This window comes from Ovis canadensis, chromosome 19 (genome assembly GCF_042477335.2).
Source record: "Ovis canadensis isolate MfBH-ARS-UI-01 breed Bighorn chromosome 19, ARS-UI_OviCan_v2, whole genome shotgun sequence".
NCBI lineage: Eukaryota > Metazoa > Chordata > Mammalia > Artiodactyla > Bovidae > Ovis > Ovis canadensis.
The window spans coordinates 63,466,718-63,480,552 of record NC_091263.1 but is presented as its reverse complement, the minus strand read 5'-3'; the positions used below and the strand labels follow the sequence as shown (position 1 = coordinate 63,480,552).

Sequence of the window (13,835 nt, the reverse complement as noted above, 5' to 3'; positions counted from 1 at the left end):
TTATCTAGCGGTGCAGCTTTCTCACAGGTGGTAGGAGACTGGGGGGCGGGGGTCGAGGTTCCTGTCACAGCAGCACGCCCAGGCAGAGGGGGGTTCAAGGTGGCCTCACCTGAAGTGAGACCACGCTCAGCCTTGCTCTATAAATAGGTTCTGGGGAGAGTGTTTCCACACAGCAGCTCCCAGCCGGAGGAGGGGCTGGCACAGAAAGCTTCCTAATGGCTTCGCCCCAGGCTGTCTGGCCTGGCTCCAGACTCATCCTTGAACCTGGATGTGAGGGCCCCACGCGCTGGGCCTCTAGAGACTTCCCCAGAGTGACTGAGAGTGAGCCTGGGGTGCTAGGGTGACAGCTGGGGTGGGTTGGAGCCCACCCAACAACGGGACATGGCCTGGTGTCAGGGTGGTGACGCTCACAGGAAGTGAGCTAGCGCCTTCAGTCTGCCACTGCTGCCTTGGCAACGTGGTTCCCTTGGCAGCCTGGAACAGGGGTGGAGGGAATGCTTGGAGAAAACTCTGGGGCTGATGTCTGTGCCCCTTAAATGACCACACACCCATGAAGGCTGGAGCCATCAGGGGCTCATCTTGAGCAGATCATTTAGGAAGACAAGGCTAATGACAAAGAGCCGGGACAGTGTGACTCACCACCCTCGAGCCTGCTCAGCGGGCTGGGTTTCCGGGATTCCCGGCAATCACAAACACCCACCCCCAAGCCTGCGCTGGCCCTAGTGGCCGCCTTGGAGGGCCTGCCTTCTCGGGTGGGGGTTGGGGGGGCTGTCTGCCAGCCCAGCTCCCTCACCACCACTGGGGATGCCCATGGCAGCGGTCATGGGGTCAAGAGACCAGAACTCTGGTCACGGAGAACTTCAGAGCCAGCACAACTCTGGGACCATCAGACTGCGTCCTCCTGGACACAGGCCAAGTTCTGGAGAAGGGGTCTGAACCGCCAGAAGTCTCTCTCCAGCCACACACTAAGCACACTTGCTCTGGGCACCTTCTGTGCCCAATGGATCAGGAACTAGCTCACAAACCGTCTCCACAAGGTTACTGAACCTAAGGTCATGGAGCTAGCAGGGGGCAGAGCGGACTGTGGTGGTGGGTCAGGGGCCCTCACCTGCCTGCTCTCAAGCAGCACACCCCTGTGGAGATCAGGAGACCAGGGACAAGATTGCTGCTGGATGTGAGGATGGCAGTCTCCAGGACAGTCTGGCTCATGCCCCTCAAGTCTCTGGAGGGACACAGGTCTGCGGGGACCCGTTCACACTTAGCCTGTCTGGGCTCCTGGGAGTGGTGCCTCAGGAGGAAAGGGTGGTAGGCTTGCCACAGGCAGGGGTTGGACTCTGCTGCTGCTTTCTGTCTTGGTTTGGAGCCTACCTGACCTGCCTCTCTCTTTCTCTGGCAGGAAGTACAGATCCATTCCCGGAATCTGGCAAAGGATAGGTAGGGGGCTGCAACTTAAGTCAGAGACACTTGTTTCATTCCGCATGGTAGGAAAATTAGAGCATGAAGGGATGGGGGTGTGGGGTTGGGATCTGCCATGAAGACGTACTTCCTAACAAAAGCCCCCTGGCCTAAAAACATCTTCCTAGGCAAAAAAAAAAAAAACCCTGCAGTTTGGTTTTCTGGAATCTGAGTTACCAAAATCCAAAATTAGGAGAGATGACAGCTAAGCTGAGGCATTTACATTTCTAGAGGACTGCTTCTGAGCCTGGCAGCACAACTGGGGGACTGGTAAGAGCCCCAGCCACAGGGGAGCTGCTGGGGTGGGCTAGCAGGGAGTGTCATTTGGGGAGACAAGAAAGGCCGTCACGGGGCCTCCAACCGGGCCAAGTCACCTCACATTCCCCGTCGCCAGCAGCTTGTGAGAACCCCCCAGCAGACCTGCCAGCCACCAGCACAGCCAGCATCACCTAGCTGAGCCTCGCACTGCGCCTCAGCCTGGTCACTCACACTGACCCCCCGGCTTGGGGGCGGCAGGTATCTGTGATGTTTCAAAGACAAAGACAGCTCTCCAAGAACCATCCTCCTCCCCTGTCCCAGGCCTGGCTGGTGACTCCATCAGTGCAGGTGAGGGTGGCAGGAAAGCCCTCAGGAGGCCCTGGTCCAACCCGTCGTGCAAAGCCCTCCCAGACAGCCCGTGGGCACAGCTCTGTCCCCCTCCATCTGGGGAAGCCCAGGTCACACCGATACCTTGGCACCAGACAAGCTGTGTGCTCTTGGGGGGTGGGGGTAAGCAACCCTGTCTAGACTGTTTATATCTGATAATGGTGGTGGGGAAAATACCACACTACAGCCTCCTAGGCCATTTCCCAAATCCTTAACAGACTCTCAAACCCATTTTTTCTCACTGAGGAGGGGATATTTCAGAGAAAAATTAAAAACTCGATCCTGGTATAAACTGAAGGCGTGATGGGCAGCAACCCTGCCTGGTCTGCGAGCAGAGCTGGACACAATGCCTTGGAGACCCAGCTCCTGTCCTGCTGTCCCCAGCAAGGGCCACCTGTCCTGCTGTCCCCAGCAAGGGCCACCTCTCCTCTGGAGAGGACCTCGCCTGGACAGGCTACTCGAATCGCCACAGCCCCAACATCTGGGAGCTCCGGCTCCACCGACCACAACAAGGCCGCCCATGTCTCCTCAGGGGCAGGGCAGCCAGCCTGGGAGGGACGGACAAGCCTGGCCCACAAGCTGTGTCCCCCCTGAGCAAGCTGACTTGGGGCCACTCGGACTTTCCCTAAAGGCCTCCAGGGCAACCTCCCCGGTGGTCCAGTGGCCAAGACTCCATGATCCCAGTGTAGGAACCCAGTTCGACCCCTAGTTGGAGAAATAGATCCCCACGTGATGCAACTAAAAGTTTGAATACCACAACGAAAGATCCCACATGCAGCAACTAAGACTGGGCACAGCCAAATAAATATTAAATAGATAAACCATATCTCCTTTAAAATAAAAAAGCCTTCAGAGACTGGGAACCATGACCTCCCGAGGCAGCTGAGGAGCTTACCTGACAGTTTAGACCAGCAAGACTTCCGGGTTCTTCTACATACTAGCAGGGCCATGTGGAGGACTGCAGCAGGTTCCTGGGGCTCTGAAATGTCCTGAGTCGTCAGCCTCTTGCCCATCCAGCAAGCTCCATCCTCCTGGAGGGACAGGTGGGCCAGGGAGCACGGCCCTGTCAAGTGCCTACCTGGTGGGGTGGTCACCACTGCTACCTGACACAAGACCCTAAGGCTCAGAGGTCATATCACCATGTGGAGGTCACACAGCTCAGCCAAAGGCAGAGCCTGAGGCCTGACTCCAGACTGAAGCTCTCTCCCCACCCAGGTGGCAAAGCAGCTCCCCCAGGCTCATTCACCAGGACTCAACACAGGCTGCCTCTTGCCAGCCTCAGCTCTGAGGCATTCAGCCTCTGCTCCCACCTGGAACCTGCAGCGGCTGGGAACCTCACTAGCTGCCTGGTACTGACAGTTCCGGGGACTCTACCACCACCCGCTCCCCTAGGCCCCTGGGCTGGGCAGGTATGTTGGAGGGTAAATACCTCCCTGGCTGGCTGGGCCCCAAGAGGCTGAATGCAGAGATATGGATGACACCCAGACATATGGAGAACACTTGCCTGGCTTTCCTGCACGGATGCAGGGAAGCAGCCTATGGAACCCTCACGAGCAAGGGGACAAGCAGGTGCCTGAAGCCTCCAGGTCCCAGCTGAAGCAGCCGGACGCGCCAGCCAGAGGGACTCTGGCTGTCCTTGCTCCTGAAGACCCTGAACAGCGGCAAGCAAGGTGTGCAGGGCTCTGGAGGTGATGCTGGCAGGGGCCCTCCCCAGATGTCATTTTGTTCTCCCTTTATGGACCCTGGGGATGGAGGGACTGATTAGGTCTCACTCAGAACAAGCCATTCCAGTGACGAGCTCCATCAAGTTCATTTTAATGTTCAGGTTCCTTTGCCCTCATGGATGCAGAGGAAGAAGCCCCCAGGCCCCAGGAAACATGTGGGATAGAAATCAAGGCCACTGCAAAGCCACCATCCCCTCCAGAGGGCTTGTTCCTGGATAAATCGGACAGATGGGCCCACTTTGGGCCTTTTGTCAGATTTAAAGGAAACTATTGGCTCATCCAACCAACAAGTGGTCCACCTCTACTCTGGGATGCAGGACAAAGCCAGTCACATGGCAGGAAGGTCAGTAAGGGACGAGTGAAAAGCAGGGTGGCTTGGGGCTCTCGCCTCCAGAGGAGAGCTCCAACTCAGGGCTCCTTAAGACTCCAAGATAACAAACATTAATGTGGAGCGGCTCCTTCACAGTAAACTAGGCATATCATTTGTGCATACGTGGGCCTGGCCTATGGGGGTCTCCCATCACCAGGTGGAGTCTCTGGGTGCAGACAGTTGGGTGGAGGGCATAGGTGCACAGCCCCTGGGCTCTGGGGTGGATATGGTTCCCAGGGCTGAATCTTATTTATTTACCCACGTGTCCAGTACAATCCCCGACCTGCCACCCCCCGAATTGACCGAGCTCTTGATTCTCGCTCCCCTGATCACGGTGTTGTTCTCTGCATGATTAGCTGCTGGTTCTCCAGACACTGCTTCAGCTTGTCTTCTGTCAGTGTCAGCCGCTGCTCCAAGATGGAGACCGTCTGCAAAATAAACGGTCAGGCTCAGGATGGAGGGGCCCCTGGGCTGCCCTCAGCCAGGCCTGCTCAGCTGCCCCGGAACAAACGCCGTCTTTTCCCACCCAGGCTCCTGCTTGGTGCCCTGTCCCTGGGTCCTCATGTCTGCTCCTGCTGGTGTGGAAAGGTGGTTCTCTGCTGCTTGTGGGCAGCAGAAGGACACAGTGAGGGACAGCAGGCCTCGTGGCCTGACATTTAGGCTGAGTTACAGAGCAGCAGCACTTGCTCATCTGGGCCAGGCTCTGTCCTTGCAGAGACCATCAACCATCTCCATCCCGAAGATGAGAAAGCTGCACCCACAAATGAAGGGACTCCACCTGGGCCCTGCCCAGGCCTCTGATCTGCACAACTGGAGAGGCTTCCCAGGCTTGGAGGTGAGAACCCTGAGCCCACGAGGGCCACTGCCCGTCCGAGCCCACTGGGGACCGCTGCAGGAATGTGCTGTCTGGGACTGAGGCCCTAACGCCCTGTTTCTGAGTCCATTTTCTCCACTATAACAGGAACGATAATGTCAAGCTCACAGCAGTCCTGGAGACTGTGAGGTGACAGCATGGGTGCCCAGCACGTGTCAGCCTGGCCCATGTGGCCACGGCGACAATGCTCATCATGTTGGCCTCTGGGGGGCAGAGACTGACTCTCTGGCCTCTCCTGCACACCCGGCATGATGGCTGCTCTGCCAACCTGGCCCTCAGACAAGGCTGCAAAACCTGCCCCCCGCCTCTGCCTTTGGACAGAGCATTGGCAGAAAGGCAGGAGTGTCCAGGCCCACGCAGGCCCTGGGCGAGTCCACCAGGAATGAAGCAGGCTTGGTTCCTTGCCTTGTAGCCTACAGGCATTAGAAAGGGCTCAGATTAAGAAACAAGACTTTCTCTTAATTTCACCCATTTGTGGGCTTTCCCAAGAGGTTTTGCCACCTTCCCTGAGGCTCCATGGAGGCTCTGGGCCTTGGTCCAGTAGAAAGGAAACTTTCCTTTCACATATTTAATAAAACGCTGAAACATTTGGGGAGGGAGTTTCCCCTCTAAGGCTGCTATAAATTCTCGCAGCATCCCACACGGATATCAGCCTCATGGAGGCTGCTCCTCCTGGCGGCTGGCCCCTTCTAAACAAGCTGGCTGGGTTGCAGGGGCTCTGAGCCCCAGGGCACAGGACAGAGCCTGAAAGGCTGCTGCCTGTGGAATACGAACTGGCAGCCTGAGAGGCAGAGCTGAGCTGAAAGAGACGATCACATTCCCCTCTACTGGCCGGCCAGCCACAGAGGGGGTCTGTGGCTCCTGAAAGTGGCAGCGGAAATAGCCCCCGGCTGGCCCAGAGTAGCATTCCTGGAAGTTTCCACTGGCTGCTGCAAAACCCACACTGAGCCAAGCTCCAGAATCATTCCTCATCCAGACTTTTTCCGATGGCCCTGGACTCCAGGCCGCAGTGGGGAGCCAGCCAGCTTGTCCTCCTCTGGCCAGCACTGCCCCCCAACACACACACACTTAAAAGAAATGTTTTTCCATAGGGACTGAATTGCCAAATGTGGAGGCAGTGGGTTTTGGGCCAATGTCAATATCAGGGGTGCCACGCATTTCATGGGGCTAACTAAGTAGAGTGTTCCATGGCGGGCAGGGGGGCGGGGGTTACTCAAGCTCAGTAGAAATATGGTCATTAAATTTGATGATGTTAAACTTCTTTGAACAAAAAAGCATTATCTATTTCACCTCAAGCCACTGAAATGGAAGGTGTTGGGAGGTCCTTCCTTTGGGAGCTATAAATGCTTGACGGGGTGTTTCATACCATGTTATAGACAAATGGGCTGGGAAAAAAAAGCCCACCCCTCTCAACTCTGCAGGTTCTCCCCTTCCCCCAGGCAAGCTTCTGGAAGAGCCGCATCATCTCTGTTTGGTCTCCACTCCCCCACTCCTGGTGTGCCCAGCCTAATCTGCCAAGATGCTGGCTGGCAGCCACCAGGCGCTGATCTAGTCCACCAGACTCTTCCCAGTCATGTAGGATCCCATCAAACCCCTTCTGAGCTGGAGGAATGGCCGGTGAGAGCAGCACAGCTTTGGAATTCTGTATGTCAGAACAATCTCTTCTTCACAAATCTGTCTTAATAATCCTATCCCACTAGAGCATGGGACCTCATTTTCATGAGAAACAGTTATCCCTTCTGATAACGTGAAGCCCGGAAGCCCTGATTTCTGATTTGCTGATGCACCTTCCTTCCACCAGAGAGAGGGCTTCCCCAGTGGTGGAAAGGCTCCGATGGGGGCAGCCAAGTAGCAGGAGTCAGACGTGCTCAGGGCTGGCAGCACACACAGTGAGAGGCCAGGCAGGCCACCTGCAGGGAGCGGCCAGGCCTCCACTGTACTCCCCGGCTGCTGGCAGCAGTGAGGAGGCAGCAGAGACCCTCACAGGGACAGATGAGATTCTGGGCCATGTCCTGTGCCCAGTTTGCACTGTGACCTTTACCTGTGGGCTCAGCATGCCTCCGTGAACACGTGCTGCCTCGGCATCCAGGGCAGAGCCCTGCCCTCAGTCCTGCGCGCCTGGGGCCACACCAAACAGGCTGCTCGCAGCTTACCCCACCTCATGCCCTGGTCCAGCCCTGGGACTTTTCCTCCTGCCACCTGGTGCCCATACTCCCCAGGCCTGGAGACAAGGCCAACCTGCCCTGGAAGGTGAGGAGAAGCACTGGAAAGGCAAACACCTCCGCAGTCCCTCTGAGTCCCTGCTCCCAGCCCAGTCACCTCACTTTCCTTTTATTCAAGGGTGAACGACCTGGTCCCAGCCTCTCACAAATCCCCCACGGGGGTGACAGTCAGGTGTTGTGGCAGGTCCCAAAGAAGGAAATGGTCCAGCTGGACGTGGTGTCATAGGATTAGCAACTTAATTTTAAGGAGGGCCAAGGGAAACGGGAGAAGGGGCCGAGGAGTCAAGGGTTCTGGCTCCTGGGCAGACTGGTCTGGGCAAAGTGTCTGGGAAAGACAGCCATCACTGAACTGGTGATTCAATGGCTAAGACTCTGCGGTCCCAGTGCACGGGGCCTGGATTTGATCCCTGGTCAGGGATTAGATCCCACACATTGCAACTAAGAGTTAGCATGCCATAATGAAAAGATCCTGCACACAGTAACTAACAGTCAAATTAATACACAAATAAATGAATATTAAAAAAAAAAAAGCCATCAGCCGGGACTCTGGGGTCCAAATTCTTCCACAGAGAGGGCCCTCCCGTCTGTTGACCTTGGAGAAACCAGGCAGCTTCATACACTCTCCTTGGCCCTGTGCCATCCAGACACGAGGCCCCCGAAGCCCAGACCTGAGGGAAGACCCAGGACGGGCTCGGGGTGGGGGTGAGGCAACCCTGACTCTGCTGAGCTTGCTCTTTGTTGCTGTGCGGGCTTCTGTCTCACTGCAGTGGCTTCTCCTATTGCAGAAATAGGCTCTATGGCTTGCAGGCACGTGGGCTTAGCTGTTCGGCTGCATGTGGGATCTTCCCGGACCAGGGACTGAACACGTCTTCCCCTGCATTGGCAGGCAGATTCTTTACCACTGAGCCACCAGGGAAGCCCCATCTTAATTCCTGACACACACAGCTCCAGGGGCTGTTCTTGGCAGCTGACATGGAGTGCTCACAATGTTCCAAGCACTCCAATATGACCCCTCAGGGCGGGAGCACTTATCATCCCATATTTTTCCGAAGAGGAAACCAAGGCACAGTGATATTAACCTGCCCACAGTCACACAGCATACAAATGACAAACCTGGACTGTGAACCCTGGTGGCCTGGCTTCAGAGTGAGGGCTAGCGTGCCATGAACTGCGCACGTCTGCTTTATCCCCATCCATGTGTAAGGAGAGCCCCAGCCTAGTCCTCTTCCCCTGGCTCACTGTGGCAGGGCTGAGGACTACCGGCCCTGGGCCCCAGCAGTCTTGATCGCCCCTCGCCCTGTGCCCAAGCTCAAACTGCCTGAGGACACAGCCATGGATCTCTCTTTTCACCCAGCGGTAGCCACCTTCTGTCCAGGCCACTTGGTCTGGTGGCTCTGGATTAAATGGGCAGAAGCAGCCGGAAGGGATACCCCCGACGGCCACCCAGCACTGTCCTCACATCATCTGGCTACTCTCTGAGGCGGTTCCCAGGCCTCAAACACCTCCCATGTCCACAAAGCAGTCTCTTATCTAGCTGAACATTTAGGTTTGGAATTATCATGAAAGTCACAATTTTGAGCTATGAAAAGGCAATGCTGCTGCTGCTAAGTCGCTTCAGTTGTGTCCGACTCTGTGCAACCCGACAGTCGGCAGCCCACCAGGCTCCCCCGTCGCTGGGATTCTCCAGGCAAGAACACTGGAGTGGGTTGCCATTTCCTTCTCCAATGCGTGAAAGTGAAAAGTGAAAGGGAAGTCGCTCAGTCGTGTCCGACTCTGTGCGACCCCATAGACGGAAGCCCACCAGGCTCCTCCATCCATGGGATTTTCCAGGCAAGAATACTGGAGTGGGGTGCCATTGCCTTCTCTGATGAAAAGGCAGTAATATAGGGATATATCAACAAAAACCTTTTAATTTTAATATGTATGCAATGACAAGCGACCCTAACACCCTTATTTTAGATACTATCTCTCACTGGGGTGCTCTCCCTACAAGACAAGCAGTCAGACCCCAACTAAGTTGTAGGACTCGCCCAGGTCACCACTGGCACCTGACCCCTCACAAGACTGGGCTCCACTTTAAATGAAGCACCTTCCTCTGAATCAGAGCAATAGGAAACAGAATTCGGACTCCATGCCTGGACAGTATCACTCTTTGCCCAACACTGTCTGCCTCCCAGGGTCACAGCCATAGGGGAACCAGAAGTTTCACTTTCAAAGTCACACCTGTCAGAGAATCACCTGGGGGCTTGTTCCAGAAACACCTTCTCCTGCTATTACCAACAATTTCCAGGAAGCCACAGTCCTTAAGGAAAAGCATTCCCTTAGAAACACTCCTGTTTGCTGTTCAATGAATTCTGTTGTTTCTCTAGACCAAGGGCTGGCACACTCAGTCTGCGGACTGTTTTTATAAAAAAAGGTTTTACTGCCATGCCCACGTGCTTACATTTGTCCATGGCTGCCCCAAGGGCAGGTGGAGTGGTTATGACAAACTCTATGGCCCACAGAGCCTAGAATATTGACTGTTAAGAAAAAGCTTGCCAACCCTTGCAGGAGACACTTTCTTTACTCACTCAGATCATCTGGGGCATCACCCTGTGCTGGTCCCTGCCAGGTTCAGGGTGACAATGGCGCATAGCACACAGGATCAGTTGGCCCCACAGGATGCGCAGAGAGTGGGAGGCCAGTGCTAAGCAGCTGTCGGGACTGCAGTGTGTGCTGGGAGATTGCTGGGTGCTGCCTGGTCAGAACCAGGGGAGGTGGCCCTAGGAAGTGAGTGGGCTAAGACCGAGGACAGGGGACCAGGGACAGGAAGGCCCTGGGGTAGGAGGGAAGGCAAGAGGCAGGAGAGGGGCCTGGGAGGAGGCAGGAGATGGGGTCGGCCCTGCAGGCCATACCCGGCAGCCCCAGCTTCAGCCTCAGAGCAGCAGGAAGGGGCTGGGCGCCTGAGGCTGGGTGAGGCCCCTCTGGCTGCTCCATGGCGATGGTCTGGGAGTGGCTGTGATTAGGTATGATGGTGGGTTGGTCTGGAGGTGGTGGTGGGTGGGCTAAGGACGAACATGGACAGACTCAGAGCCACGAGGTATGACCCACCACCGCCTGGTGGTGAGTCAGATGGGGAGAGAGAAACGAGAACACAGGCTGAGAGCGGGCACAGGCTGAGGCCCCTCCGAAATGGCCAGGCAGGCACGGGCGGCAGTGGAAGAAGCCTGGGCCAGCAGCAGGGTTATTTGGCATTTCTGAGATGATCCTCATTAATGGGGGTAGAGGGGGCCAGGGGAGACAGGAGAGGAAGAGGGGACTGAATCCACAAGCCCCTGGGTACTGGAGAGCAGAAGCCGGTGCAGTGCCGGGGACTCTGGCCGAGGCGCAGGACCACATCAGTGATGGCACTGAAAACCCCTGGAAAGAGCCCGGCCCCTTCAGCGGGTGCCAACTGAAGGACCACCCAACCCAGGGACCCCATAGGAAGCAGGATGCTGGAGGCATTGGGGACCAAACCCAAGAGCACGGGAGAGGCCAGCTGGGGCCAATGGGTGGGGTTCCTGTCATGATCTGGTCAGAACCCGCTGAGGAAAACCCCCTGGGAGAGACTCAGCAAGGCTGAATCTTCTGAATCCTGATTTTCCTGCTGAGGGGGGAGAAGACATTGTGACCTGTCTCCTACGGGGGCGAGACGCTCCTCTCGCTCACAGTTCAACAGTGAACTGTGATGCTTTACGAAACACCCTGAAGGGCCTTCTGAGTGTGGTGTAAAAATAACCAATTTTAAAGAGACAGGCTTTTATTTTTAGTCCCTTATGAATTATAGTGACGCCCGAAGGAGCTGCACCAAAATGCCAGTCCTCGGTGCTAAGTCTGGCACCTGGGGCCCCAAACTCCAAGTGGGAGGGAACGCAACACGGGGGACATTTTGACAGCGTCACAGTTCCAAACCTTCCTGCTTCAGATGCCTCTTCTCTGCTGGCATCGAGTCACCAGGCGTCTGCGCCCCCTCAGGGCACAGACTGCAGGGACAGAACCTGGGTGTATCTCCTCTGGCCTCCAAGGTGGCCAAGGGGAGCCTCAACCCTCACTCCTGCCACGGGGCCTCGGACACCTGCGACGCTGGGAGAAGTCAAAGCAGGTACGTGGGGCCTCTGCCTGCGAGAGGCTGGGCAGCTGTACTCCCAGGGGCTCCGCTCCAGTCCAGGGGAGAGTTCTGCGGGCATCACACGGGGCAGGCGAGAATCAGTGCTCCCTGGGAGAATAATCCCCCACCTTGGGAAGCCGTGGAACACAGCAGGACAGGTGTAAGTTACCTGCAGCCTCATGGAACAGCACGGTCCTTTCAGGCACACACGTTCCCTGGCCTGGTTTCCTCTCAGGTGAGCTTGTCCTGCACTTTCCCTCAGCTCTTTCCCCCATCTCTCATTTCTGGCTCCTTCTTAAGCCTCTTCTCCCATCTCTCTTTTTACTTTGTGTTTAGGGAGAATGCAAGAAGACATGTGTTGACCTGGCCCACAGGGACTGAGCTCCGCATGGAGTCCAGCCTCCGACCGGGCTCGCCTGCTCTGGGGCTACAGCCCAGGCCAGCCCCCGTGGGAAGGAGAGTGCCAACCCTGACAGGAGGCCCTAAGGCCTCTGCGAGGAGACAGCGCAAGACAGGCCAAGCGCCAGGTGCACAGGGGCAAGGTCCCAAGGCAGAGAACACAGCACTCTCGTGGCACTGCCAAGAGGCCACAGCGGTAGGTTTGGAGCTACCAAACAGGGAAAAAAGAGCGGTGGCCACAAGGAAAGTGGAGGAGGGACCCCAGGGCCCTCAGCCAAAATGGGACAGGAGTTGGGGAGCCTCCATTCCCTGGCACTGCCTCAGCAGACTCAAATTTGAGCAGGTCCATCCAGGGAGAATGGCGCTCCTGTGGCCAATTTTCCAAGTGCTGGATCCAGAGGGGACCCTGGGAGCAGAGGCTCAGCTCAGGAACTAACCACGGCTCTTAGTTTCACAACAGGTAGTGAAGCAGGGCTGAGTAAACTGGCACTTCAGAACACAGACCTAGCTGCACCCTCCAAGCCAGGTCCCTCCCAGCAGCTGCCGCTCTGTCCAGAGCCACCACTGCCACCATCTTGACTGACGACCTCTTGCACACTCCCCGTGTGCAAATGCAGCAGGAAAACTACTAGCACCCTAAGTTCTGCAAAGCCCGGAGGGGCCTCAGGACACCACGAGCCCTCCTGACATCAGGCCCTCGCACGCCCATCGGGGGCCCATCCCCGGCAGTAACCGAGACGCTGGCTCCTGGGGGCTCCAGGCACTGCAGCGCTGCAGCACCAGTCCCATCTGGGCAGGCTGCTGGCAAAGCTGCCACGACTGACAGTGAGCACCACCTTGAAGGAGGGGAAAGAATGAGGATGTTCTCTCTACATTTTTCTCAGCTATCTGGCGAGTTCCTTACAAAGCTTCCCGTGCGCAGGTGACTCACTGCAGGCTTCCCCGCCATCCTCCCCGCTGCCATCCAGCTCGGGAACAGCCCTTCTTCCCGCAGCCCTCGACCCGCAGCCATGGCACTTCCCCGTCCACACTCTGCTGTGAGCAGAGCCCCAGGGTGCTCGGGGCCCCCTGTGGAGAGTGGTATTGGATTCTATGGTTGAAAGGTCCTCCTGTGTCTCCCTGGAGCAGGGGAGACAGGTGGCTCAGAGGTGGACACCGTGGCTGAGCTCACACAGACGACGGAGGAAGAGAGCTGACATTCAGCCACATGCCCCCTCCAGTGCACTGACCCATGGCGAGGGGAGCTCAAATCGCCCTGGGAAGGCAGTCTCATGGGAAACCAGGAGACTGGGGGTCTCCCAGTCTGGAAGGGAAGAAAGCTGAGAGGGCTGGGGGTAGGAGAGCCACATGAGCACACGTCTGCTACAGAGTGGGAAGGCAGTCAGGCTGAGAAGGGAGACGTGCAGGGCAGAGGTGCCACCGGGGAGAGGGTGGGGGAGGGCAGGGCAGTGGGGAGCATGCAGGGCGCTGAGCGGACCGGGGAGGCCTTGGGAAGGGCTGCCACAGGGGGCCCCCTCTGCGGCCGTGTGTGGCTGTGCACGGCAGTGCTGTCAGGACTCTGCCCAAAGAGCCTCCTCGCCTGGCCCCAGGACCCCCCTCACACAGGCAGTGCTGTGGGCCCCCACGCGGATGGAGGACCATCCCCGGATGGAAGAAGGCCTAGATGACCACTCCTCAGTCCTCATCCCTTTGCCTTGGCTTCCCAGACACATCCCACCCCCCTGCCCTTCACACCACTTCTGCTATATTTCTTTTCTGTTCAATAGCACAGGACGAAAGGCCAGGCTCCTGGGCCTACACTCAAGGCCTGTGTTGCCCATCACCACTGCTCTCCTGCCCCACCCTGCCTGCTCAAAGCCCCACTCCAGCCCTGCGCCCCTAAGAAGTGCTCCTTGTCCCCACCCCAGCGCCGGTCCCTGCCCTCCTCCTCTCTCAGCACGTCGTGGTGCTCACACGGGTGTGGGCCTTAGAAAATGCCGGCCTCCCCCTTTGTCCTGGGCAGTGAGATCACAGGCAC

The 13,835-nt window shown here is 57.2% G+C and overlaps 1 protein-coding gene across 8 annotated transcripts in view; it reads right to left on the bottom strand.

The window, feature by feature from the left end:
• Positions 1-3,891: 3,891 nt before the first annotated feature.
• POC1A (POC1 centriolar protein A) overlaps positions 3,892-13,835 on the bottom strand; it is a 120,149-nt gene continuing 110,205 nt past the window's right edge. For all 8 annotated transcript variants that reach the window (XM_069561444.1, XM_069561445.1, XM_069561449.1 and 5 more), the window contains one exon: positions 3,892-4,622. In XM_069561444.1, the coding sequence (XP_069417545.1) occupies positions 4,524-4,622 (99 nt within the window). In that variant the 3' untranslated portion in view covers positions 3,892-4,523. The remainder of the gene's footprint in view (positions 4,623-13,835) is intronic.